Here is a 26,073-nt window from a genome sequence, read left to right as displayed (position 1 = left end):
AGAGATTAGGGGTGGGGTTCAAAGAGAGGACACGTCCACACCGTGGGGTCAAAGTGAGGACAGACAATGACAAAAAAAGAGAGGGAATGAGAGAGTAACCGAAGGAGGATGGGAGGAGGATGAGAGAAAGGGAGGGAGGGAGCGGGGGAGAGAGAAAGAGCGAGAGAGAGGGGAGTGATTTTCAAAGGGAAGTAGAAAAATCTGTGCCAAGGTAAAGGCTACAGCTGCTGGAGCAATAACTTAAGTTTAGACTGTACCACTGAAATAGCTATTCGCCAGTTCCAGTAGCTCCGCTCCTTCTCTTAGCACGAGGTTAAAATTAGCAGGTCGCACCTCGACCAAAATAATGATGACCAGGTTAAAACAGCATCGCAGACCATGGCCAATTTGGAGAAGTTCAAGTGCAGTACGTGTGCGCTTCAACCGATTTGCTCTATGCGCAAGCCACAAACACAAACAAGGAGATGTGGCTGGTGATTATCACCATGGCATGTCACACCAGAGCTTTTTATCACATAGCTCAAATACCAAAAAACGTCACCGTTAAGACACACACCTGAGAGGCTGCTGAGAGACAGAGAGACAGACAGACAGACAGACAGACAGACAGGGTGACTAAAATGAGATTGAGATGAGACTGAGATGAGACTGAGATGAGACTGAGATGAGACTGAGGCTGAAGCTGAGGCTGAGGCTGATATGAGACTAAGACTGACATGAGATCGAGCTGAGACTGAGGCTGAGATGAGACTAAAATGAGATTGAGCTGAGACTGAGACTAAAATGAGATTGAGATGAAGCTGAAGCTGAGACTGAAGCTGAGACTGAAGCTGAGAGTGAGACTGAAGCTGAGGCTGAGATGAGACTGAAGCTGAGATGAGACTGAGAATGGAAAGACAGGCAGACAGACAGTCAGACAGACAGACAGACAGACAGACAGGCTGACTCCACTTGGAAGCCGAGAGCTGACAGCCAGACTGAGTCTGAGGCCCAGAAGAGAGGACCTCCAGGCAGCAGCAGCAGCGCCGCGCCCCTCGAGACCCAGCCCCTTCCCTACCCTCCCGCAGTGTCACGAAAAAAAGGTCAACGAGTCCCACTGCGGCATTCCCAGGCGTGCTGCCGCACCAACAGGTTGCCCGAGTGCATATTTATATATTTATATTATATTTAGAGATATATTTATAAATATATATTCCAGTCACAGGAGAGGAACACAGAGGTGTGAGTGAGTTAGTGAGTGACAGAGGGAGACAGGAGGAGGAGGAGGAGGAGGAGGAGGTGTGTGTGTGCCTGTGTGTGTACGAGAGAAAGAGAGACAGAAAATCTTTGCTGTGTGTGTGTGTATGTGTGTGTGTGTGTGTGTGTGTGTGTGTGTGTGTGTATGTGCGCGGGCGCGCGCACGAGAGAGGCTCGGGGTAAAGTCTGTTATCTGCTCCACTCAGCGGAGTGTCCACCAACACTGTGGCACCTAGACACTACAGACACCAACGCTGCAGAGGCCAAGGAGGGGGAAAGGGCTCGCTGACAACCGCTGCCTGAGCTATGCTCCACTCACACAATGCCAGCATGGACAGACTGGAAAAAGCAAGTCCAGTTTCACAACATTTAGTCAATACCGTGTGTGTGTGTGTGTGTGTGTGTGTGTGTGAGAGAGAGAGAGAGTGTGTGAGTGTCTGTGTGTGTGTGCAAACAGTGGACTATCCACCACTTATGAGATTCTTTGCTGGTGGAGAGAGAATCATGAATGAGGCGTGGTTGAGTGTGTGTGTTGACTTTGAGGGTGGGAAACAGCAGAAGTAGAATCTCAGAAACAAACTTAGAATTCTCCTGATTTGGTCCAATTCGTTCACCCAGTCTGTCTGTTGTTCCTCTGCCTTTGTGCACACAGTGCATTTCAAGAGTGAAATGGCAGACTAAGAGATGTTCCCTGTGGAGGAGAGTGGGGCTGACAAGTCCAGGAATCGATGTTTCAATTCTCGCTAGAAGCAGCAGCTACCCAAACCATAAACACTATTCAACAATACTCCTTCTATAATACCATACCACAAAATCCTCAGACGTATCAACAAAAAGTGAACTAGTTTAATTAAAAATCTTTACTATACTATTTTTACTGCCACAAGTAAAGATGTGAGGATGGCACTCACATTAGTAATCCCAAACACCACTGAAAACTCTCCATCATGTACTATACTGTATGCATTACATTGTACTGCATATGTAGTGGGCTCCTATGACTACATGAAATACAGTCATTTCCTGCACATAAGCCGCATTGTGTATAAGCCGCAGGACAGTGTTTTAGGCAAGTTAAAAGAAACAAAACTATATCAAGACCATATTAATTGCCCCCCCTGTATTAACCTCATAGCTGAAGAAATGTTGCAAAATCAATGTATAAGCCGCGGCTTATAGTCGGGAAGTGACTGTATACTTAATGAGTCTTCCAGCCCCACCCACACCCCCCTCTCCCCTCCGCCTTACCTTTCAGCTGCTCGGCCACAAAGTTCTGTCCCATGCGCGCCGTCACCCTGCCGTCCTCCTGCTCGTAGCGGTCGTCGAGGAAGCCGGCCGTGGCCTCGGACAGGTGCACCTTGCCGGCCACGCCCAGCTGCTCCATGAGGTTGGCCAGGTTGACGTCGTTGGACCAGACGTCGAACTTGAAGCGCTCCATGCCCAGGATGCCACAGAGCACGGTGCCCGTGTGCACGCCCACGCGCATGTCCACCGTCTCCTTGGTCTCGTGGCAGAACTGCTCGATGGCCGTGATCATGCCCAGGCCCATCTCCACGCAGCAGTAGGCGTGGTCGGGCTGCGGCTCGGGGCAGCCGGCCACGCAGTAGTAGCAGTCGCCCAGCGTGCTGATCTTCTCGCAGCGCGTCAGCTCGCACAGCCGGTCGAAGCGGCCGAACAGGTCGTTGAGGAGGCCCACCAGCGCCGGCGCCGACTTGTTGGCGCTCATGCGCGTGAAGCCCACGATGTCGGCGAACAGGATGCTGACGGGCTCCATGCGCTTCATGTTGAACGGCCGGAAGATGAACTGGCTGCGCGGGATGGACGTCTTCTTGCGCTTGTGGCTCTTGGGGCTGGACGAGGTGGCGGCGCCCGAGCCGGACGACGACGAGCCGCCGCCGCCGCCGGGCCCTCCTCCGCCGCGGCCCCCTCCCCCGCCCCCGCCGCCGGCCGCGCCCGCGTTCCCGGACGAGTAGCGCTTGCCGGAGCTCTCGCTCTCCTCGTCGCCCTGCTTCATGAGCTCGTCGGCCACGCGCCGCGGCATCACCGAGTGGATCATGCGCTCCTTCAGCGCCTTCTCCACCTCCAGATCCTTGCCGTGCATGATGGCCTGGCCCACCTTCAGGAAGGTGCTGCGCGAGCGCACCTCCGACATGATGAACAGGTGGATGCCGATCAGGTGGGCGCACAGGTGCAGCAGCACCTTGGCCGGCACCAGCCACCAGAGGGCCTCCAGCGCCTCCGCCCTCCTCAGGAGGCCCTCGTCCGCCAGCTCGCCCCCGCCCCCGCCCCCGCCGCCGCCGCCCGGCGCCAGGTGCAGCCAGCCCAGGGCCTCGAACAGCACGGAGTAGAGCAGGCCCAGCAGCACCGAGGCGTACAGGCGCAGGTGGAGCACGCTGTAGAGCAGCAGGAGCACCTCCATGCCCAGCGAGAAGGTGCCCACGGTGGAGATGCAGGGCGCAGGAGGCAGCTGGGAGGCGGCATCGGCGGCATCAGCGGCGTCGGGCCCAAATGTCGAGGAGTCTCCTCCGGTAAGGTTCCTCTCCGTCAGCCTCTGGAGGCTGGCAAAGTCCGAGGTCTGCGGCTGCAGGGCCAGCGTGACGCCAAAGGTCACAGTGATGAGGAGCAGGGAGGCCTGGTTGTAGAGGAGCACGTATGGTCTGGTGAAGGTGAACAGAAAGAGCAGGAGGCAAAAGAGCAGAAAAGAGGCGGCGGGGACCAGGAAGAAGGCAGGGTCGCAGCGGCGAGCGTTGACCCCGAAATAGACGCACCACAGGACGGCGGCCGTGGCCAGGTAGAAGAGCACGTAGCGGAACCGGCGCTGGGCCTGCGGGAAACACCGCTCCCGGCACGCCTCCTCCAAGATGGCCGAGTCGAATTTGGGGTCCCAGCACTGTGCCGCCGACCGCTCGAACAGCTGGGGTACTTTCCTATGGCTGCGAAGACTCGTCATGATAGCCCTGGGCATGCCGGATTCACCTGAGCTGTCGCTGGAGGAGATGCTGTTCTTGCACGGTTTTGAGCCTCCAGTTTTGCCACTGCCGGCGGACCCTTGCTTAACGGACGTGTCGAGGCCATGCTGCTGCTGCTGCTGCTGCTTGAGCGGACTGTTGCCACTAATCCGCACCGCCACGCTGCCATCACCGCTGGACTCGCAGCTCACCTCGGTGTTGTGCCGGAGCAGCTGCTGGTGCTGCGGAGAGGCCATGTTGCTTGTCGTAAAGTGAGGGAAAAAATCTAAACAATGTCAGCTGGTGGTGATGTGGTGATCGGATATTAACCGGTATCACATAGCTAATAATGTGCGTGACGACAGAGAGGATAAATCGAATGATAGTAAACGGGCACGAATGTCAAACAAAACCTACTCTATTTTAATCCGGTGGGTCTGCAGAAATTGCGTCTTTTTACGCACACGGGGTAGGCTATTCGTACTTGAGACGGACCGTGTCAGACTCTTGAGGAGTTCATTATCCGTTATACTACGTCAGTATTTGGATTCCACCATTATGTTCTACTGTTCTGGAGCCCTTGAACAGTTCAGTGTTAGCTCGTAGGTTGGCAGCAATCCCCCGGCTTTGGTCATTTCACTTCTTCCTCTCGGGAGCATAGCATCCTCTTTGACATTCAAACATCAAATACGGCAAAGGGCTATTCTCATGTCCAGTAATCCATATATATCGAGAATCATCTGTGCTGATTTTGCTCAAAGTGTTTTGACGCCCGTGCGCTTGACAGCCTTTCCTTGTCCCCCCAACACGCTCTCCAGTATTGGTCAGTAACCACAGACAAATTTACCTTCCATTCGTCGTTACATTCACCCGACAATACAATGTGTCCACAGTTCATATTTTCCAGACTCAAGATTTCGAATTCTTATTTCGTCTGTATTGTGGCCTTTATATGTGCTACTGCTTCGCTGTGACACGTTTTAATAGTCTAGACGGAAATCGAAAATCTCGAAGTTCTTAATAGACTAAAGAGAGCAAATACTCACGTAGGGTGCAAGCAACAGTTTCCTTAAAATAGCAATCGATTTACAATGGCAATTCTCGCTGATAATGCAGGATAATTGTAATGCCCCGCGATTCCTTATTCCCACTCTCTAAAAGGGAACGTGCGGGCTGGGTAAAGCTCCGATATGGGCGAAATACCCTGACTTAAAAATAAAAGAGCAACAGTAAGGCATTATGGCTGTCTTTCCTGGCCACGCAATTCACCAGAGCCCGTTAGCCACTACAGCCTAGTTCAAGAAGCGGGCCTATTCCCACAGAGGAGCCCCGTCCTTTCCTGAACTCCCATTCCGGATACCCGCCGATGCTTTCCCTGTGGTTTCAGAGGGCAAAGAGGAAGACTATTTACTAGATGTCTAGGTGCGTTTTTTAAATCAAGTTGACGTAGTTCGAAAATGTGCAACTGAAATCTAGGCTACATTCCCCTCTCCTACAATTAAGTGGCACTTTCGCACTTAAGGCTGCAAGAGAGACTTGCCACAAAAGTATTGCGGTGATATCGCACTGATAATACAACACGACATGAATACTGATGCAAAATTTATCCTTGCAAGTGTAACACAACTTACATATTAATTTTAACAGGTCAATTTTGTAGGGAAAATGAGCCCTGGTGGTCTGATGATATGAATATCCAATATAAACGATTCGAATCCTAGTCGACCTGTAGGTGCTGGATTCAGAATGTCCAAAATGACGCAAAATGTCAGCAATATGTTCCCTTATGTATTCAGTGAAACGAAAGTTTTCCCAAGGCCATAATCCTCCTTGTTAGGCAGCGCAGGCTGTAAACTCGTGGAGTTGGGAGTGCAGAATAATTATTTGCCCTCCCTTCCCGTCGCGTCCGTTCCCTTCTGACTAGAAATCCCACGAGGGGAAACAAACATATCCATATTCGGTTCCTCTAATTCAATTACAATAGATGGTTCCAGGAGGCGGGTTGTCCTTTGTTTACAATCGCCTGAAAGTCGCGGTTTGTCCGGTTTGTCCCTGGCATGTTTGCGCCAGGCAGTGTAGTGCCGCTGCGTGTTGCCGTGTTGCGTCCTCTTCCGTTTGATGAAGGATTCCTCTCTCTCTCTCTTGGCCTTACCGCGTCTGTTCCGCTCTGCCCAAGGAACAGCCTACCCGTAATTAGTTTTGACGGCGTCGGTGACTCTCGCACTAACCAGTCGCAGGCGAGTCAGTTCCCCCCTTCCACCATCTTCTTAAGGGAGTCGCAACTTCCTGACCAGCTGAGATGGTGAGGATACTACTTCAGAAGCACGTTGTACTGCAGTACAGTGCTAAACAAGCGAACGAAAATAAAACGAAAAGCAGGAGAGGAGGGTCATAAGCGAGAGAGGGAGAGCGCGAGCGAGAAAGAGAGAGAGAGAGAGAGCGCGCACATGCAGGTTCTGAAATGGCGGCGATTTCCCTTTTCCCTCACCACTCTAACGAATGATGGATTTTCCCATTTGTGTTTACATAAATGTGTCTTTTTCGGGCACGTTTACGTGTCCTGTAACCGATACTTTCTCCATGTTGTACGTGTAGTGATTGCTTAGGCTACATCCCTGGTAAGTTATGACTAAAGTACAAACCAGGGAACAATCATTCACTAGTATTTTTTGTGCGAAATGTTTAAAACTCCTCTCGTATGGCAGGGATTTCCCTGTAAGAATCTCTTGTGAACGAATCGAAGAGGCAAGTCGAAGCAGGCATGAAACGTGAGTTGCATGGAGAATTTATTTGGGATAGCCTATTCAGCTGAGTCAGAGCGACAAAATCCATCTCATTTGCGGTCAAAGGTTCCAGAACATCACACACGTTCCTTCTGGCACGCCTCGTTCAGTCAGATAAGACATAGGCTACACACATAATATACGGTCTTGCTTACGCTGGGTGTATGCTCACACCTTCTCACGCACGCACACACACACACACACACACACACACACACACACACACACACACACACACACACACGAAATCAGGAGGAAGTCTAAAAATAGCAAGCGCAAGCTATTCCCCCACTCACATTGTTCCTGGCATTCTTTCCTCCAGAAAGAACGACAGAGTTGCAATTATTCATCCCTCAGTAACTATGAATGACTGGCCATGACCACATTTACATTTTTGGTTATTGTTAGGTGTAAACTTTGTTTAAGAATGAGCATTCAAATGTGTACAAATAACATGTATTCAAGTCCAGCTGGGATGCGACAGAAAATGAATGCATGAGTAGGTTGTACTCAAGGATCCCTAGCAACAGGTCGAAAGCACTTTTTTTTTTACCGGCATGTGTTTGATAGGAAGAGTTAGTCTAATAGAGCTCTGGAATTCCTTCCCACCTCCTGCTTCAGCCTCAGTAGCACTCATATTGAGATTTCATTTCCCAAAACTCAGGCCTCCAACCGGGCTTCATTAAAAAAGCATTATTGGACAGAACGGCCACCTTTCCTGTGGTCAGTGTTGGGAGGTTTGAAAATGGTTCTGTGGACCTCATGATCCTTTTAGGTAATAGCTTGCTTTCAGCATAGTAATTCTGAGTGTGTCATTATTTTTTATACCTAATACAGGTCTTACTGATGTAAAATTTTGAAGGTTTGTTCAGGCTACACAAACAGATGTATGCCAACCAAAATAGCAGCTTGAGCCCATTATACAGACCGGTTAAGATTAAAATTGGTTTGACTTTGTGTCACCACTCCTGTTTTACGGTGCACACACACACACACACACACACACACACAAACCCCTGATCTCACCCAGGTTGTGTGAAAGGGGTGGCTCAAGCAAGCCCTCTCTCCAGCACAGTGGGAGTGTGCATCATGCGGAGGGGTTGGGGGTGCGAGCGGGCTGTCGCTTCGCCACTCGGCAGCGTGCCTGGCTCAGCGACAGGGCAGGCAGAGCTGGCTCGGCGCCCCCGCTCCACCAACCCCCCCCCCCCCCCCCCCCCCCCCTGCCACCGGCAAGAGGCAGATGGGCCAGCCCCTCTGAGCATGAGTCTGTTAACTGTATAATTAGTCCCTCTAATCGTGTAATTTATTATACTAGCGGCCAAGTGCATTGTCTGCGCAGACCCCCGCGAGACTGTCTACTCAGATGCAAAGAATTTTAAGAGTCTGCCTTGCAGAAAAAAAGAGCTTTTACCCCCAGGATGAAAAGGATACATCACAGAGTGGCCTGGAGCCAAGGAGTGTGTCAGGACTCAGTGTTGCATGGATGACTTGGAAAGCCTTATTCGAAATGGAGCTTTCAATGGAATATATCATATTAGTTGTACCTTACCATGGCTGCTGTTTGATTAAAACACAAATTGATGTCCCATATACCTTGAACTCATTAAACACGAAACTTATTTTTTATAGTTCAGGGCCATGTTTAACTAATTTACACATAAACATAATAGATACACATTTATCATCAGTCGATATAAGATAAAGTTTTCACATTATGATTGACTGGAAAGTAACTGAAAATACAATCGGGGTGTTCATTTAATCAGTTTCCATGAGTGGCTTAGTCATTGTAGTTACAATTCTTGGCGGAGGTCAGCTTTTGTTTAGTTTCTTTAAAGCCCACAAACACAAGGTTGTTTAAAATGGCCTTCAAAAGAAAAGTCAACAGTGCTTAAATGGGCACCAAGGCAACTGCCTCAGACAAGGCTTTGCTGACACTAATTTCCAGGGTGAGTTAGAGCACCATCTGGTGGCCGTGCACTGCATCTGAAATCTGCATTTAAACACACCAAGCTGAATGTGCTATTGTGTTTTTAGGATGGTCTTCTTCCGTGCTGCTCACGATCACAGGACTGTGCATTTCATTTTTAGAGCCACAGGTGAGTGTGACGGTAGTTTTAAGGATTTGAAAAAGGAAGTTAAAAAAATACTGTGTGGGCTGTGGGGGTCCTTAAAGTCAGTGGCTTAACATTCTGGAGCCATTTTGTTATTATTAGTGAGTATGTAGGCAACATGTGAAACTAGTTTAAACACACAAGGGGTGTATTTTAAGTGGTAAGTGTGATCAGTGTGAAAATACAAATACAGCTGAAAATTAGGAAATACTGTATATATAATTGTCATCCTTGTAGCACTGTCATTACTCTGTGAGGGAAAATAACCACTCATCCATTCCATCTGTTTATCCATCCAGCCATCAATATAACCATCCATCCATCCAACTATTTATCTGTTGATCCAGTCCATGGATCCATTAATTTAATTCAACCTGCATGAAAACAAACATGAAGTCACTCAACAAGGAAATAAAATAACTTTAATGTCACAAAATTAGCAGATATCATGCAGATCCACAGGTTCTCTACTCCAAAGAATCAGTACAAATGTGTATTCACAAGACAGCTGTTTCAAGGAAAAACTGTTTAGGAAGAATGTCCTGAAATGTTTAGACTAGTGCATCGGCCAACGTGCCACGTCTAACAGTAAAACGGAAATAAATAAAATAGAAATATCCAAACAAAACAAAAAACCAAAATGCCTTCTCATCGTGTTAACACACAACTCAGTTGATTGTAGTCGTTGACAGTCTCTTCTTAATGTAACGTGTTTACCCTCTATTGCCCTCCAGCTCAACTTCTACAACACTATAGCTTTGTACTCTGCTGGGCCTGACTCAGCCAGCCTTACACTCTCTTTAATTCACCTCAGTTAGAGCACCCACTCAGCAATCCATTCACGCATAGCATTGTGCACTATACATCAGCCACTAATTACATACACATTCATTCATTCATTCATTCATTCATTCATTTCTTCATTCATTCATTCATTCACATGTTCCTACATTCACTCGTTAATTTGTTTTGGTGCAGTGCCATTATCAGTCCCCTATTAACCAATCACTCTCTCCTCTCCTCTTTTCTGCTTCTCCTCTCCTCCATGTCTGCGCCTTCCATCCACCCGTTCACCCATCCACTCATCCATCCATCCATCCATCCATCCATCCATCCATCCATCCATTCTATCACTGCCTTCGCCAGCGGTTCTTGGGCTTCTCCGGGCAGTCGGACCCCGTGCAGGTGCCCTCTGCTGCGGCGGCGGGCGCTGTCGCCTTGGCTGCGGGCGCCTTGGCGGCCGCAGGCGCATCCTTCTTGTCGCCGAGGCCGCTGAGCAGCGCGGGCAGCTCGTCGACGATGGCGCGCTCGATCTTCTCCATCAGGCAGCCGCCCATCCAGCTGCAGTGCTGCGCCAGCTGCTTGAAGTTGCCCGGCGGGTTGACGCCGAAGAAGTCGCGGTAGAGCTCGGGGTCGGGCAGGTCGAACTTGCTCACGTTGGTCTTGGCCAGCACGGCCTTGAAGATGTAGTATTTGTCGGGGTCGCCCACGATGTCGGCGAAGACCTCGTGCGGGTCGCTGAACCAGCCCAGCTTCTCGTGGTACGCCTGCAGGTAGCGGTCGACCAGGAGCGCGTGCACGCGCACGCGGATGGCGTGCTGGCGGATGAAGGCGATCTTGTTCTCCAGCTGGTTCTCGATCACCTGGTTGAGGTCCTCCATGAGGGACACCTCCTCGCGGCGGAACAGGTCGAAGCTGGACTCGGCCGTGTAGTCCTGGCCCCAGAAGGAGCTGACGTAGACGCGCGGCGGCTCCGTGACGTTGATGAGCGGCGCCATGCTCCAGAAGAGCGCGCCGTAGACGCGCATCAGGTCCTGCGTGGACAGGCTGTCGGCCTTGTTCAGGATCAGGCGGATCTGGGACTCGCGGCCCTTCATCTGGCGGAAGAGCATCTCCAGCTCCAGGCCCACGTCCAGCTTGGTGGGGTCGAACACCATGAAGATCAGGTCGGCGCGGTCGATGAACCACTGGCACACCTCGTTGTAAGGGTAACCTGAGGAGGCGGTTGGATAAGATGTTAAAATTCCGACAGAGGTTTAGAGGGGAGCTTCATAAAGTGGGCAGATAAATCCAAGTCATATATCTTCATAGCCTACACAAACCTCAATAGGTCTCAACAGTGTGAATACAGTAAAGGCCGTCGCCCACCAGACACGTACGTGGCGCGCCGCGACAAGAAACCAATTAGAACTCCATTGTTTTCAATGGAGCAAAGCCCACTGGAAACGTCTGCCGCGCAGCAGCCGCACAGAGATAGAAAACTATTCTAAAATCCTGCGCGTCAAGCCCAGACCGCCGAACACCGCTGAACGGCGTGTCCGGTGGGCGCCGGGCTTTAGAAGCATTCGGTATCTGGAGGCACCATATTGTTTGATCACATAAACTAGGAGTCATAAGTAGTGTGATGAAGTTATTAGCACTGATGTTGAAGTAGAATCCTGCTGGGCGACTCCCTGTTTACTCTCATTTACACGTCAGATGTTTTGCCAGGCATCAAAAAAAGGCAACGGCAAGTTTATTTACAGGAGAGCCATGTCCTCTTCCAGTCTATTAATACTGAATTAATCGCTACATGGTTGCTCCTGCCTTATTTAAGACTCTCTCTGTGTGTGTGTGTGTGTGTGTTTGAGACAGACTGTGTGTGTGTTTGTGTGTGTGTGTGTGCTTGTTTAAATTTAAATGGGTACGTTTAAATTTACATGTATCAAGTTGTCCCCTACTCGCTCACCTCTCTCCTGCTGCTTGCGGTTCTCGATGACGCCGGGCGTATCCACAAACGTGACTCGCTCCAGGAGCTTGTGGGGCATCTCGATGCCCACCAGCTTCTCCAGGAAGCCCTGGCCGAACTTCTCCAGGGGCGTGAAGGACCGCGAGTTGTCCGCTGCCATGACGATGCCCTCCACGGTGCGGACTTTCTCTCCGTGCATGACCACGGTGTACTCAGAGGTGGTGGGCTCAGCGCCTGAGGAAGAGTGAGAGTAAGAGTGAGACAAAGAGAGAGAGAGAATGAACGAAGCCATAGGAGATAGTTTGTGATATCAACATTTTGTGCATAATATGCAATATATACTTTTTTGTTTTGTGTCTCGAATTTTCATTAAACATGGATAAATGGGCCATTTTCATGGATTTACATCTTAAGATAGAAGAATGCCCCATTAAGATTGACAGTCCAATGGCAGTAGTCGTATGGCAATTGCAGAGTTTTGTGGATACCAGATCTTTCCTGTGAATACCCTTCAGACCATCAGATGCACATGCCTTTTCTGACACAGCACCCAACCCAACCCACTGTCTGCCCTGCACCTCACATCCATCCATGCATCTGAACCCTGCGGACATTGGGGTATCATTATGGGATGGCTGAGGCCCCTCGTACCTGTGTAAAGCTTCTGGGAGGTGTCCTCCAGGCCCAGCAGGTAGTTAATCATGGAGGACTTGCCCACGCTCCAGGGACCCAGGAACAACATCAAGGGCTTGGCAGCGATCTCAGCATCTGCATTGACAGAGAGGAAGGAAGTGCGCTAATTAGCCAAAGGATACGAGACCGACAGGCACCACGAGGGCTCAATATCATCGGACTGTGTGGACTCAGAGGGGGGAGAAAAGCCACCCCATCAAAGTAAAATGGACGCTTACATAATGAGAGTAATGGGACTGCTGGACTCGAGCCGCCTTTCCACATGCTGCTGCAGCGGAGGAAGCGTGGCCACACACACACTCCGTTTACTCATTGGACACACACACACGCACGCACACACACACACACACACACACTTCGTTTACTCATTGGACACACGCACACACACACACGCACACACACACTTCGTTTACTCATTGGACACACACACACACACACACACACACACACACACAGACGCAATACACACACACACACACGTATACACAAGACTCATACACACTCGAGCACTTAAGCACTTTCTCAGTCTTTTCTTCTCTCTACCTCTATCACATGCACGCACACATTCACACACACACACATGCATGCACACACACACACGCACACACACACACACACACGTGTGTATACACACACCCACATACACACGCACTCGCACATGCACACACACACACACCCACATACACACGCACTCGCACATGCACACACACACACACTCACACACACACACACCACTCAGTCATATACCCATCTAACTCTAACCCACCCCAGGCTGTAAGTCTGCTGTTTGAGAACACTTGATTGCAGTCAGGTGGACTGGCATGACATGACATTTCTCTAAATGAGCGTGTTTGTTTTCCCTGAGACAGGGTGGGCTTTCAGCTGGGCAGCTGTGTCACATCTGATGGCAGGGGTCATAAGCACAGCCAGAGGAACAGAGTACCAGGCCTCATTCAGGACACACACACACACACACACACACACACACACACACAGAGAGAGAGAGAGAGAGAGACCTCCCTGCAGCTGAAACTCTGAGTAGGTTTGGGAGGGTGCCTAAGAGAGTCTCTCCGTGCCATAAGAGACTGTATGGTCTCTTGATATTGCAGTTCTCTCATCGTTGATTTTGGCTATGTGGCCTTTGCTGGCAGAGAGAGAGAGAGAGCGGGGGCATATATGTGAGCTTGGCGCCTGATTCTGTCTTCTGAATGTTTGTATTGCCTCCGAGGTAGTTTGTCATATTTTTATCATTAGCTTTTTTTTTGATACGGAGGGATGAAATGTGATTTGCACATAACGGAATGTTCGCTGTAAGCATTACTGTGAGGAACAGAGGAGTGTTGTTGTGTGTGAAGGTAACTTGAAGCGAAAGTATAGGAAGAAGTAAGGCCTGCACACTGTTGAAGATGCTCCCGAAAAACTATTTTTTATTATGACTAGAAGAGAAAGCACATCGTCAGACTCTTACCTGAGACTTCGTGCTGTCGGAGCTCGTTGTACTTGTACGCCTGCTCCATGGGCTTGATGGCGGAGTGGTAGATGTGCTTCAGCTTCTTCAGCGTGGCTTTGGTAGGAAAGAGAAGGAAAAAGGGGGGGAGACGGCTCATGATTCTGGGACAGGACGTGGCAACGGGACAGGAGAGGGAAGAGAGGTGCCCTAGACGGAGGACTACAATAAGGCATTAACCGTGTTGACGCCACGGGCTACTGTCACTGGCCAGAGACTCTCGTTCTCGGTTCCAGGCAGTTGGAAGCAGTTTGCGGCCTGGATTCTAAGAGGGTGATGTGAATGCTACATAGAAATATGCCTAATCAAATTTGTGAATCTTGGTAAAACTGGTAAAACCTTGGTATTCTCACAATCAGTGAGAATACCAAAAGAAGTAGTTACTTGTCTTGACTGTATGAGCCTGATATATATCCTAGACATAACGATTTACAGAATATAAATCAGTACACACTGGGTATTGCAGGAGATAGGCCTATTGCAGGGCATTACAAGGGCGAAGATATAGTGCAAGTGAGTAAAATATAGTGCAATACTTTAGCATGGAGTCAGTCGCCGGTAGTGTTGTTTATGAATCTGCCAATAAGAGCCACTCACCAGTGTACTCCTCAGAGGGTTCAGTGCTGAGACGGAGGGTGTCATCAATGTGGGCTCTGTCTCTTGGCTCAGGACCCGCTGGGGCTTTTGCCTCTGCTGCCCAAGAGAAAACAAAAAGAAAAGAAAGACAAATAAATCAATATTGAGGGCCATCTTGATTGTGCTCTTTCCAAAGCCACTTTGTCTTTCTGCTGTATTTATGGGAAAGCCTTGTAATGCCTGGTGTGAGACACTGTTCATAAAATCTAATGCATTTGACAAGCCATGGGCTTCAATCATAAATCTGACTTGTAAAGTTAAAACCACCTCTCCTCCACTGTCACATTTACAGCCCTGCAATGTGGCTTCATTACGTTAGCGTCGGCTAACGGGAGCTACATGTAGCTAACAGGCATATTGTTCTAGTCCACACATCTCTCCTATTTCGGGACGAGGTATTTATGTCCGAGGACTATTTCTGATGCCCCTGGCGCTGGCCACAGATATCAGGTGATAGGGCACCGGGGAGCCGTAAGAGCGCTAGGGGGGCCAGGCCGAGCCGCCGCGACTCTTTTATGGCGCTGTCAACACTCAGATGCCAAGTCCTGATTACGCTCGCGCTCGCTGAATGGCGCCCCTCTCCAGGGCTTACTGGAGGGGCCTTCAGGCGCTGCGCGGCCGCCCGAGCCAAGAGCGGTGAAGGAGGACGTCAATAGGGAGAAGGGGGGGGGGGGGGGGGGGCTGGCACTTGAGATATATTGTGACGGACAAAGGGAGCCGAAGACAGTGTCACAGGCATGTAAATGGGGGTTAATTGAAGATGAAAAGCTTGCTGGTGGTTGGTAATTTGCAAGCCAGTGACTTGTTAGCTAACACTTTCAGCATAATTAGTATTGGTAGTAGCCAACACTTTGATGCTTTTTATAACACTTGGCTAACTCTAATCTGTTTCAAAGTATGAAAGCAAGACTGTTATATTAAATGCTTCCCATCCTGTCTTACTTTGGATACTTATGCCTGCATCCTTAATTTCAGGCAGCAAGCAGTTTCTGCACCTTTGAGAGTTGCATCCGGAGCTTAGTCATTAATATGTTATACAAAGTGTCTTATGTTGTAGTAATTGCTACTGTCGTTACTGGCAGAATGTTTTTTAATCAGAAGCCCGTGTTATTATAGAACGCGCTGCCATCTGTAGCAAACGTTGCTCAGTGCTTCCCTGTGTGGCCCACATGCAGAGCTAACTCCTCCTCCCACCGGAGGGTGCCACCAGCACAACAAGGTTTTAGCAGCTGGAAACACTCATTCAGTGGCTGCTATATTAATGAGAGGCATTCTTTGAAAATGACTCTCCATTTGTTGATCTTTGCCAGAACGTTAAACACAAAACAAACAGTACCTTGGCTCGTGCTATTTACTGTACCTGCCAACATTGCAATAAAGAAACGTGTATATTGGTGATGGGAATTTGACTTGCATACTAGCGTGCTACGTATGTATGTGATTCAATTTTTGTCAAGGAAAGAGGCCCGTAACCCGTGTTATGAGAGAGTGGTGGACTACCTGGCCCCTTCGCAGGTGTCTTCGCAGGTGCTTCTGGAGCCTTCACCACTGGAGCAGCTTCTTCCACCACAACCTCAGCTGCCACCTCCTCTACCACTGCCTCCTCAACAGCCACCTCCTCCACTACAGGCACCTCCTCCACTACTGGCTCTGGTACTGCCTCCTCAACAGCTGGCTCTGGCTCTGGTTCTGGTTCTACCTTCTCTGTTACTACTTCTGGTTCTACCTCCTCTGCCACTGGTTCCTCTGGTACTGGCTCTGGTTCTGGCTCTGGTACTGCCTCCTCAGCAACTGGCTCTGGTTCTGCTTCCTTAGCAACTGGTTCTGGTTCCACCTCTTCCATTGTTAGTTCTGGTTCTGGTTCTACCTCCTCTGCTACTGGTTCTGGCTCTGGTTCTGCCTCCTCAGCAACTGGTTCAACCTCTGGTTCCACCTCCTCTGCTGTTAGTTCTGGTTCTGCATCCTCTACTGCTGGTTCCTCTGCTGCTACCTCTTCGGTAATTAGTTCTGCCTCAGGCTCTACTTCTTCTGCTTCTGTTGCCTCTTCTGCAGCCGGTTCTGGCTCTGCCTCTGGTACCAGTTCCTCAGCTTCTGGTTCTGCGTCCTCGGCAGCGTCTTCCTCTTCGGGCTCCTCCTCTGAGGACTCTTCCTCAGACCCTGCCTCCTCCTCCTCTGTCCCTTCCTCTACTGCCTCACCTGTCTCTGCTGCTGCTTGCTCCTCCTCTTCAGCGGCTGGCTCCTCATCAGACTCCTCCACGGCCTCCTCCTCCTCGCCTGCTGTCTCTCCCTCAACTCCCTCTACAGTCTCCTCCTGCTCCTCAGCACTCTCCTCTGCTTCCTCTGACGACTCCTCGCTGGAGACTTCCTCAGCGACCTCCTCGTCTACAGATTCCTCTACCTCTCCGGTCTCTTCCGCCACAGGTTCGGCGTTAGCCACCTCCTCTCCCTCTTCCTCCACTCCTGCCTCCTCCACAGCTTCCTCTTGAGAAGACTCCTCCTCCTCCTCTTCCTCCTCACTCACAGCATCGCCTTCAGGTGCAGCAGCTTCCTCTGCAGAGGTGACCACCTCCTCTTCCTCTTCCTCTTCCTCCTGCTCCACGGGGACCGTGCCCAGGCTGGGGCCGGAGCTGCAGGGCTGGCAGACCCTCTCGGGGGCCGGGGTGTCGTTGGAGGTGCTGGGGCTCAGCTCCTCCGTGGGGTCACAGCCGCAGGGGAACAGGTCCCCCTCTGGCTGCAGCTTCAGCTGGACCAGAGCCTCATCCTCTGAGCCCACGGGGCTGGCCACCTCGGCCACTGCATCTGCCGAGAGAGGGAAACATATCAGTCAGTGATGGTGTTTGTGTTTGCTGCGCCTTTAACGGATCTGTTTTGTAAGGATGTTTCAAGAAAAAAAACCCCCACAAAGATAAAAAAAACCCCACAAAGATAAATGGGCTCTTTGGGATTTGGGATGCTACCTCAATGTTTTGTAGAACTGATGGTTTTTGGGGCACAGTGTCAGTTTTTTGTTTTGTTTAGGTTCCTCAGAAATGACTGAACTGTGGTTAAAAAACTGGAACCTTTGATGGGCTAGAGAGCTCTAAGAACGTGCCAAGTCACAGAGGATTCCAGAACAGTCCAGCTCTCAACACACAGAGCTTCTACACAACATCTCGAGGATATCGCCTTCCAGAATTGGCTCAAATCGACACTTTCCAACCCTGGAGAGTTACAATAAGGCCTACTCTTGTATTCTAAATAACTTTCATTCGGAGGTATAAAGCAAGTTGCTGTTTTTCAGTCTGCACTGCTGCCATTTATTTCCTTCCTTCCTTGTCTTGAGAAGAGTTGCCTGAGAGTGTGTAGGCCAAAAACGAACATAGCACTCTCAGACAGCCATACTCAAGTTACAGCTCCTTGAATGGAAATGCTTAGGCATAGACTATTTGAGGGGTAACCTTGTATACTGTTAAGGCATCACCCGAAGAATGAGGCCAAATGGTCAACACACGATGGCAGGTGATCTTCAGCAACTCATTCCAAGGGTTTTGCAACCCCATTCAACACTTAACATTCACACGGAACAAAATGGAACATGGTAAGCTCGGAGTTCACGCTTCAATAATGATGTACTCAGACATTCTCATGTTATGTTACTATATAAATAACATGGAATTGGATGGAATTGCTTATGATTAGCTGCTAGTCATTCGTGACCCACTGAAGTGGAAAACCAACAGGGCAAACCTATAATGTTCCCTGCACACAAATGAACACATGTTGAAGAACATTTCAATTAATTATAATCACTGGGACATATTATTCTTGGCTTGTTTAGAGTTGCCATGGCTTCCCCAAGAGGACCCCTGTTACACAACACCCATATAGACTGGATGGCAACAGGTAAAATGTACAGAGGGGGCAATACATTTAGTCTGCACTCTCTCTCTCTCTCTCTCTCTTATTTCTCTCTCTCGCTCTCTCTTTCTCTCTCTGTCTCTTTCGCTCAATCTCTCTCTCTCTCTCTCTCTCTCTCTCTCACTGCCTCTTCATTTAATCACAAAGAGACCGGCGGCTTTAAGTGGTTCTTGGTCGCAGAGGTAGGGTTTCAGTGCGACTCCGCGGATCAGATAATACTCCGGGACAGCTGCCTAATTCTCACCTTCAGGAAAACGGGGGTGAGGAACCTTTAACGCTGGAGCGACTGGCCACTGTCAACACCGCAGGTTGCACTCGTGGACCGAGCCTCCATGAATAGGGCTAGAATGAGTCAGTGCAGCTATGAGTCATCATACAGACGTGGGCACGCACACACAAACAAACGCACACACACACACACACACACACACACACAGACACAAAAACGCAAACACATGCACAAACAAACATACATACATACACACATACGCATAAAATATTATGTTCACATAGTGTAGGCATATAATGTAGGCAAGTAGGCTACTTGCATAAATCTATAGTGGGCACACGTTATTCAAAATAGAATACAAACAGATGGGTGCACTACAGATACACACACAAAGACACGCATACACATACACATGCCATTATATGCACATTACAGATCTGCACATGGAAACAGGGGGGGAATGGAATACATACAGTATAGTGGGTGCACACACACAGACACAGACACACACACACACACACACAGACACACACACACGCACATAGACACACGCACACGCCCACACACACATACACACAATGTCATAAATAATCCCCTAAAACAACATGACAACGGAACCAAACAACTTAAATTATAAGCTAATGATTTTGGCCGCGCAGCTGCCAGAAGTTGTGACATGCCGGAAAACAGCGCGCTGTCAGCGGGCCTGTCATTGTTAAATATGGACTTCAAAAGTCACCGCAAAGTCCCGGCGCTAAGGCTCGCATCAGTCATGTCTGACTTTACACACAGATCAGACCAGATGGGGGGATAAGAGTGTAGGCCACATTAGATTAACTAAAGGTGCTTGGCACTCCTCTCCTTGCCTGTTCTTGCCTATTTTAGGCGGTGATTCACCCTCAAACCATCCAGGCTGCGTGTTGTACTCCTTCATCATACAGTACTGCCTGTAAGCTAATGGGTGCCTGTAGCTTGTGAAGGTTGCTACTACTGAATGAAATATTGTTTTGGAGAATGGCCAATGGCCATATAATATGAAAATGTAGTGGCATTGTTGTGACCAATGTGTAAGTGTGCATGATAAAAGTTGGTCAGATAAAGGTCAATGATGAAATGTTCTGTCACATTCGGTCACAATGTTCCATTCATGATTATGTCTGTAGTTGTTTGTTTGTTTGTTTGTTTGTTTGTGTGTGTGTGTGTGTGTGTGTGTGTGTATGTGTGTGTGAATATGAAACCAATTATTCGTAAACATTTATTTTCATGTACTTAATATATTTCATGTAGTGGATATAGAATTAATTGATCCAATTGCAAAATTATCCACAGGAGATATATTTACACATAAAATGGTAAACATAGTAAACAACAAAGGCTCACACTCATAAGACAGTAACATTAGTTCACACTCATAAGACAGTAACATTAGTTCACACTCATAAGACAGTAACATTAGTTCAACAGTTGCTCCAAGGTCATAAAGGGGAGTCCCATTTCCGGACTGAAAAGGAGGTTGGACTGCAAACACCTGTCTGAGAGAAGCAAGGCCGGCAGCTGGAGCCTCCTCAAAGTGCACAATTGTAAGACGAGGGCTTTTTAGGGTTAGGCCGGTGGATTTCCGATCAGCTCCTGTTGCACAGTGAGCGTACGGTGTCGACAGGGGGCAGCAACGCAGCTAATTTTATACCGTACTATTACCATGCACACATGCACAGCCGGCCCTCCTACACACACACACACACACACACACACACACACACACACACACACACACACACAAATGCACAGAGAGAGAGAGGGAGAGAGAGGAAGAGAGAGAGAGAGAGAGAGGGAGAGAGAGAGAGAGAGGGACAGACAGACACACCTCCCTGTGCCAATGGTGTCTGTCTCACCTCTGGCATTCAACGTGCCTGTGAGATCAGATCACTCCCCATGGTCGTAAAAAGTGTCTCTGCTGGACTTAAGTGTTCCTTGGGTGTCCCTAATTGAATGAGTGTGGGCCTGTAGCCAAGTTGATTGGGAGCGTGTGTGTGTGTGTGTGTGTGTGTGTGTGTGAGTGACCAGGGGGGTGGGTGGTGTTATGTGGTAAAACGTTTTGATGCTTCCTCCTGCAATGAAGTCTGGGCAGTATCCACTGGCATAGCGCGAGAGCGTCGTCTGTGGGTGAACATACACACACAAACACACGCACTCCACTGCCAAAACTCCAAAAGGAATGATGGCTCAGGTTACTCACTGACATTTGTTACACAACAGTGTGACTTGTTAGCTTGTGCGAGACCATATCACATACAAGTGCTGCTGCATTGTTGGAGTCTGCTGTCACCATTATTGTAATTCTGCATGTTTAGATGAAGTCACAAGAGACTGTCTGAGTTGAGGAGGAAAGACAGTGACATTAAAACAAGTCCTAGTTGGGCGTCCAGAATCACTCCACAAGAGTTCCACCTCACAATCAGATCAATGGTTCCTCCCCATCACCCATAAGCATTTCTCATCTACGTATATGAAGATATTATTTTGATTATTGTTGTTGTTATATGTTTTGTAACTCAGGGCATTGCTGTAAAAGAGCTTGATGCTCAGTCAATTTTTCCCTGAATAAAAACGGTTGATGAAGATCAATTCCCTTTTGACATTTTTCATTTCCTGGAACATTTGATTTTCCCTACGAGCAGAAGAATACTGAGCTGCATCATTACAGACCTCGTGCCCCCTTCTCCCCTATACCCACACAGCGGACGCTGCTACGCTAAAAACTACATTCCCCACAAAACACCTGGTCTCAATCAAACCGTATTGCAAATTGAGCACCAAAAATAAACCCAGGGGGATGTACTGTACATGTGGCGAAGAGGTCATGCTACCCTGTCAGGCTACCCAGATGCTGAGGCAGGCCAATCCTGCAGATCATGTTCTGCCAGTTACAACCAAAGGGGCAAATTCTATCAGAGCTAATGCAATTAAGAGTGATAGAGGGCAGCATGAGGATGAGCAGTGCAGAGATTGAACGTATCCATGTGGAGTCGCAGGCCGTGTCTCCATCAGTCCACCCAGGCCCAGCTGCGCCGCTGTGTGACACATAGATGGGGAATTCCAAGAAAGGCCTTGTGGCAAGCAAACACTCACACACACACACACACACACACCACCACACACACATACACACGCACACATACACACGCACATACACACACACACACACACACACACACACACACACACACACACACATACACACACACACACACACACACACACACACACACACATACACACACACACACACACACTGCATGTTGCTATGCTATGCGTAATCTGTTGATCTACTGAGAGAAAGCCAATCTGTTCACAGTGTTTTAATGGTGCAGACAGTACATGTTCCGAAGACTTGGTTCTGAGATGATTTGAAATGTGTCTAAAGTTAAGCTTCGGAGCATTTTGTTATGATTTATTATACACAGAGACACACAATCATCTTTCAAAAATGTAATAGAAATAGCTTAGGGATATTTTTGCTAAGAATGGAAGAATGCATTGGGCTAAGCTTGCATATAACAGATTTTTTTGGATATTAAAAAATGCTGCAACAATGAAAAACTAAACAAATACTAACATAGCCATGAACACAATTTCCATCTTGAATTTGGGCAAAACCCTGGTAGTAGGCTAGACATGTGTACAGGGCTAAAAATGGTCCAGCTTGAGACCCAAACCCTTGAAGGACCGCTACACAGCACCAATGCTCTGTTACCTGTTAAACTGTCATGCTTTTTACGCTGTGAGCTATGAACTCTCATCTCTGTCTGCATCCCTCTTTAGGCACATCATCAAGTCACACAACACTGCACAGGCGGCGCATGAGGCGAGCGCTAGAGCCTGTTTGTTATTCTCTCTGCTGGGGAATAAGCCGGCGGTGCGGCGGTGTATTGTGTTTGGGAGCGCACGGCTGGAGTCATTGTTATGCAGTGGTGCGGCGATGGAGAGAGACAGGTGCCCCTGGTCCCTTACGGCAGGTTCCTCAAAAGGAACCGAAATAGCTTCACAGTGAGCAGAGAAGACAGGCAGAGAGAGAGAGAGAAAGAGAGGGAGGAAGAGAGAGAGAAAGAGAGGGAGGAAGAGAGAGAGAGAGAGAGGCAGCATGAGAGTGCCGGAATTCTTTTCCTTTTCAAAGAGCCAATCACGTCGGTGACGAGTCATTGTTACTGGCGCTGCATTGTACCAGTATGAAAAGCGTGACTGCTGAAATCTCTCCCTCTCCTTCTGTCTCTCCCTCTTTCCCTCTCCTCTCTCTCCCTCTTTCTCTTTCCCTCTCCTTCTCTCTTTTTCTCTCCCTCCTTCTCTGTATATTCCAGCTCTCTGATGATCTCTTTACCAATACTCTCCTTGTCTTTTCTCTTCACTCTCTCTTCTCCTTCTTTTTCTTCTTCTTCTTCTCTCTCTGCCCTTTCGTTTACCCCTCTTCCCTTCTCATGTCTCTTACACGATGACTGGCTGTCATGTCGCTAATGCAGCAAGCGCATCGCTGGATCAGATGCAGCGGTGGTCAGGTCAGCTGTTGTGCATGTGTAGGACTAGAGGAGTATATGGGTCTGGGTCTGGAGTTGCAGCACAGGATCATTAGGGGCAGCACTAATCGCTCTTCTCATTAGGGTCCATATAGCCGTTTATTTTCAGGGCCCGGCGCACGCAGGCTGCCATGCTTTGGCTGTGTGTGTGTGTCTGCAGATGGAGAACGTTTCACATGGCTGAAGAGGTGATTATTTTGAGGAGGTGTGTATCTGCTTCTATGTGGATGTGTGTGTGTGTGAGTGTGTGTTGGGGGACTGGCGCCTACAGTATATATGCATGATGTATGTATGTATTTGTGTGAGTGTGTGTGTGTGTGTGAGAGAGAGAGAGACAGAGAGAGAGAGTGTGTGTGTGTGTGTGTGTGTGTGTGTGTGTGTGTGTGTGTGTGTGTGTGTGTGTGTGTGTGTGTGTGTGTGTGTGGGCGGCTGCAGTGCACGTGTGTGAGCAGAGGGACTGGCACCCTTGTGCACACCATGTGTGTGTGAGGGGGAAACCCCTCGGCTGCAGCAGGCTGGACTACAGTAGCGGAGTGGAGGCAAAGGCCCTGGGTCCTACTGTCCTGCTAATGAATGCCCCTACAAGGCCGCGAGACCGAAATAAATTCTGGTGGAGACAGTACTGTTGTGACAGCAGCTGTGGCACTAGCCCTGTGTGTGTGTGTCTGTGTGTGTGTGTGTGTGTGTGTGTGTGTGTGTGTGTGTGTGTGCACGTGTGTGAGTGCATGTGTGCATGTGTGTGTGTGCATGAATGAGTATAGGAGAGTGAAGACAGCTCTTGAGTGTGTGTGTGTGTATGTCAGAGGGCAGTCTCGACTGTCTATATGTGTTTGCATGTGTGTGTGTGACTGATCCGTGAGTATTATTACATGGGTGCCGACTGCATGGCATTGCACTGTGTGTATGCCAGTGGCATGTGTGTGCGCTGATTGGTCGTCTTTGCTATGGGTGGTATCCCAGTTTCCAACCCAGACCACCTGACTACGGAAAGCCAGAGGGGATTGAGACCGCCTGGCAAGGACCAAAGTCACCTCTACTGACTCAACAAACCAAATCATGCATCTTGCTAATGCTGACCCACTGCTTGCTTTATACACATACAGACTCCAACAGAATTAAACTCCTTATTAACCCACCACATGGACATACTACCAAGTCCTTATACCTGTAGCCAACACGATCTGTGTACTACACAGTAATAGTGAAGCCACTCTACCCCTCTTTGTGGCCAATCAAAAATATTCTGGAAACCCACAACCATCAATCTGTCAGACGATACAAACAAGACAGCCGGCAGATCAAGTTAGAGTTGCTGGCGATAAAGGCACTCTTGCTGCACTTCAAAAATGAGATATGACCCTTACAGGTTCCCTTACAGCTGCTATCAAACAACACTTGCAGCTCAGTGACAGAGGAGAGATCCTGAACCAATTAGTTGACATCCTGTGGAACAAGCTAGTGGCTGATTTGACAAAGCCATGTTGTGGAACCAAAACTATCCTGCAATCTTTTTGGGGGGTTTCATCAATGCTAGATTATTAGTTATCGACAATAAGGTCCTGCCTGTTAAAATAATGTAATTGTAAGTGACTTTTAATCTTTTAATAGTTTGGTAGAACAAGAGTTTTGTGGATGGTTCCATAACATCATCTGCATTTCAATGATCATCTTAATCTGACAGTGGATTTGCATCAAAGCTCATCAACCTGCTGTCGCTACCTCGGGTAAATTCAAAAATGTCCAACAGCGCCTTGCCAGCTCTCTCTCTCTCTCAGTGTGAATGTGCTAGGTGTAAAGTGTTACCTAATGTATCCAAACTCCTGAGTGTGACTCGTCTCTTTTCAACACACACTCTTTCCATCAGCTGGTGTCACGCTTCAGCACAGCTGACACCTCTTACCAATTGTGCTTACGTCTGTGTGTGAGTGTGAGAGGAGAGAGAGAGAGAGAGAGAGAGAGAGAGAGAGAGAGGGAGAGAGAGAGAGAGAGAGAGAGAGGGATAAAGAAACGGTGGAAACGTAATGACTTTAGATAGCAGGAAGAGTGTATTATGGAAAAAAGACACTGACCCGTTGATTAATGGACACATCTCTAAACATTCTACACCAATTCCACATTCTGGAAACATCTCCCAAAAGAAAAGGAGCACACTTAAACAAATGACGGAGCAGTAGTTTCCACTGATGCTATTGTGGGCTACGAGTACACACACAGAGTGTGTGTGTGAGGATAGGAAATGTCATATCTCAGAAGAAGTGATGAAATGTCTTCACTCAAAGGACTTGCACTCTGAGATGATGAGACCACATTATGATACGGAAAAAAAAATCATGACCCAGCAAAAGTCCTACCTCCAACACAACGACATGCACATCACCAACATTGTAGCTGACCCCCCAAAAGGAACCAATCTCTCAAGCAACCATTATTACTGTTGCAGGAGTTTTCCAACCAACTGTCGCTATAGCAGACCTGCACTGCAGCATAAGAACGCTGTGTCTTGCCCAGTTTCTACGTGTTGGACACTGTCACTGACCCTAACCGTCTCACAGTGGACCTGACACACCGGCCACTGTGGCCTCCTCCTCTCCTCAGTGTTCCAGGGCGAGCCTCTTACAGCTCCCTATCCTCAGCACTCACCTGCAGTGGCCCACGCCAGTAGACAGAGCACGTAGCAGGCAGATAGCAGAGCCTTCATTTTGACTGCCGGGGACCCTGCCACCCTCACCGAGGC

General features: G+C 48.8%; 2 protein-coding genes across 5 annotated transcripts in view; both read right to left on the bottom strand.

Annotated features, from left to right (window-relative positions):
- The window catches only part of LOC134079272 (adenylate cyclase type 9-like), a gene marked incomplete at its 3' end in the record, with an annotated part of 31,430 nt that extends 26,989 nt beyond the window's left edge, over positions 1-4,441 (bottom strand). The window contains exon 1 of the mRNA XM_062535511.1: positions 2,485-4,441. Coding sequence (XP_062391495.1) covers positions 2,485-4,441 — 1,957 coding nt within the window. The remainder of the gene's footprint in view (positions 1-2,484) is intronic.
- Positions 4,442-9,477: 5,036 nt separating this feature from the next.
- LOC134092825 (sarcalumenin-like) lies at positions 9,478-26,066 on the bottom strand. 4 transcript variants are annotated; one of them, XM_062545928.1, is made up of 7 exons: positions 25,980-26,066; positions 16,146-17,444; positions 14,607-14,702; positions 13,971-14,066; positions 12,461-12,577; positions 11,810-12,043; positions 9,478-11,074 (listed from the first exon to the last, which is right to left on the bottom strand). In XM_062545928.1, the coding sequence occupies exons 1-7, from the start codon at positions 26,035-26,037 to the stop codon at positions 10,212-10,214; spliced, it is 2,763 nt and encodes a 920-aa protein (XP_062401912.1). In that variant the 5' UTR covers positions 26,038-26,066; the 3' UTR covers positions 9,478-10,211. The 4 variants fall into 4 exon arrangements, with proteins under 4 accessions (XP_062401912.1, XP_062401922.1, XP_062401930.1 ...); XM_062545938.1 differs by having other exon boundaries at positions 14,607-14,699; XM_062545946.1 differs by having other exon boundaries at positions 16,842-17,444.
- Between the last annotated feature and the right edge of the window lie 7 nt (positions 26,067-26,073).

This window comes from Sardina pilchardus, chromosome 1 (assembly GCF_963854185.1).
Source record: "Sardina pilchardus chromosome 1, fSarPil1.1, whole genome shotgun sequence".
NCBI lineage: Eukaryota > Metazoa > Chordata > Actinopteri > Clupeiformes > Clupeidae > Sardina > Sardina pilchardus.
Note: the sequence above shows the minus strand (reverse complement) of the source record. Positions and strands in the feature narration are given on the sequence as shown.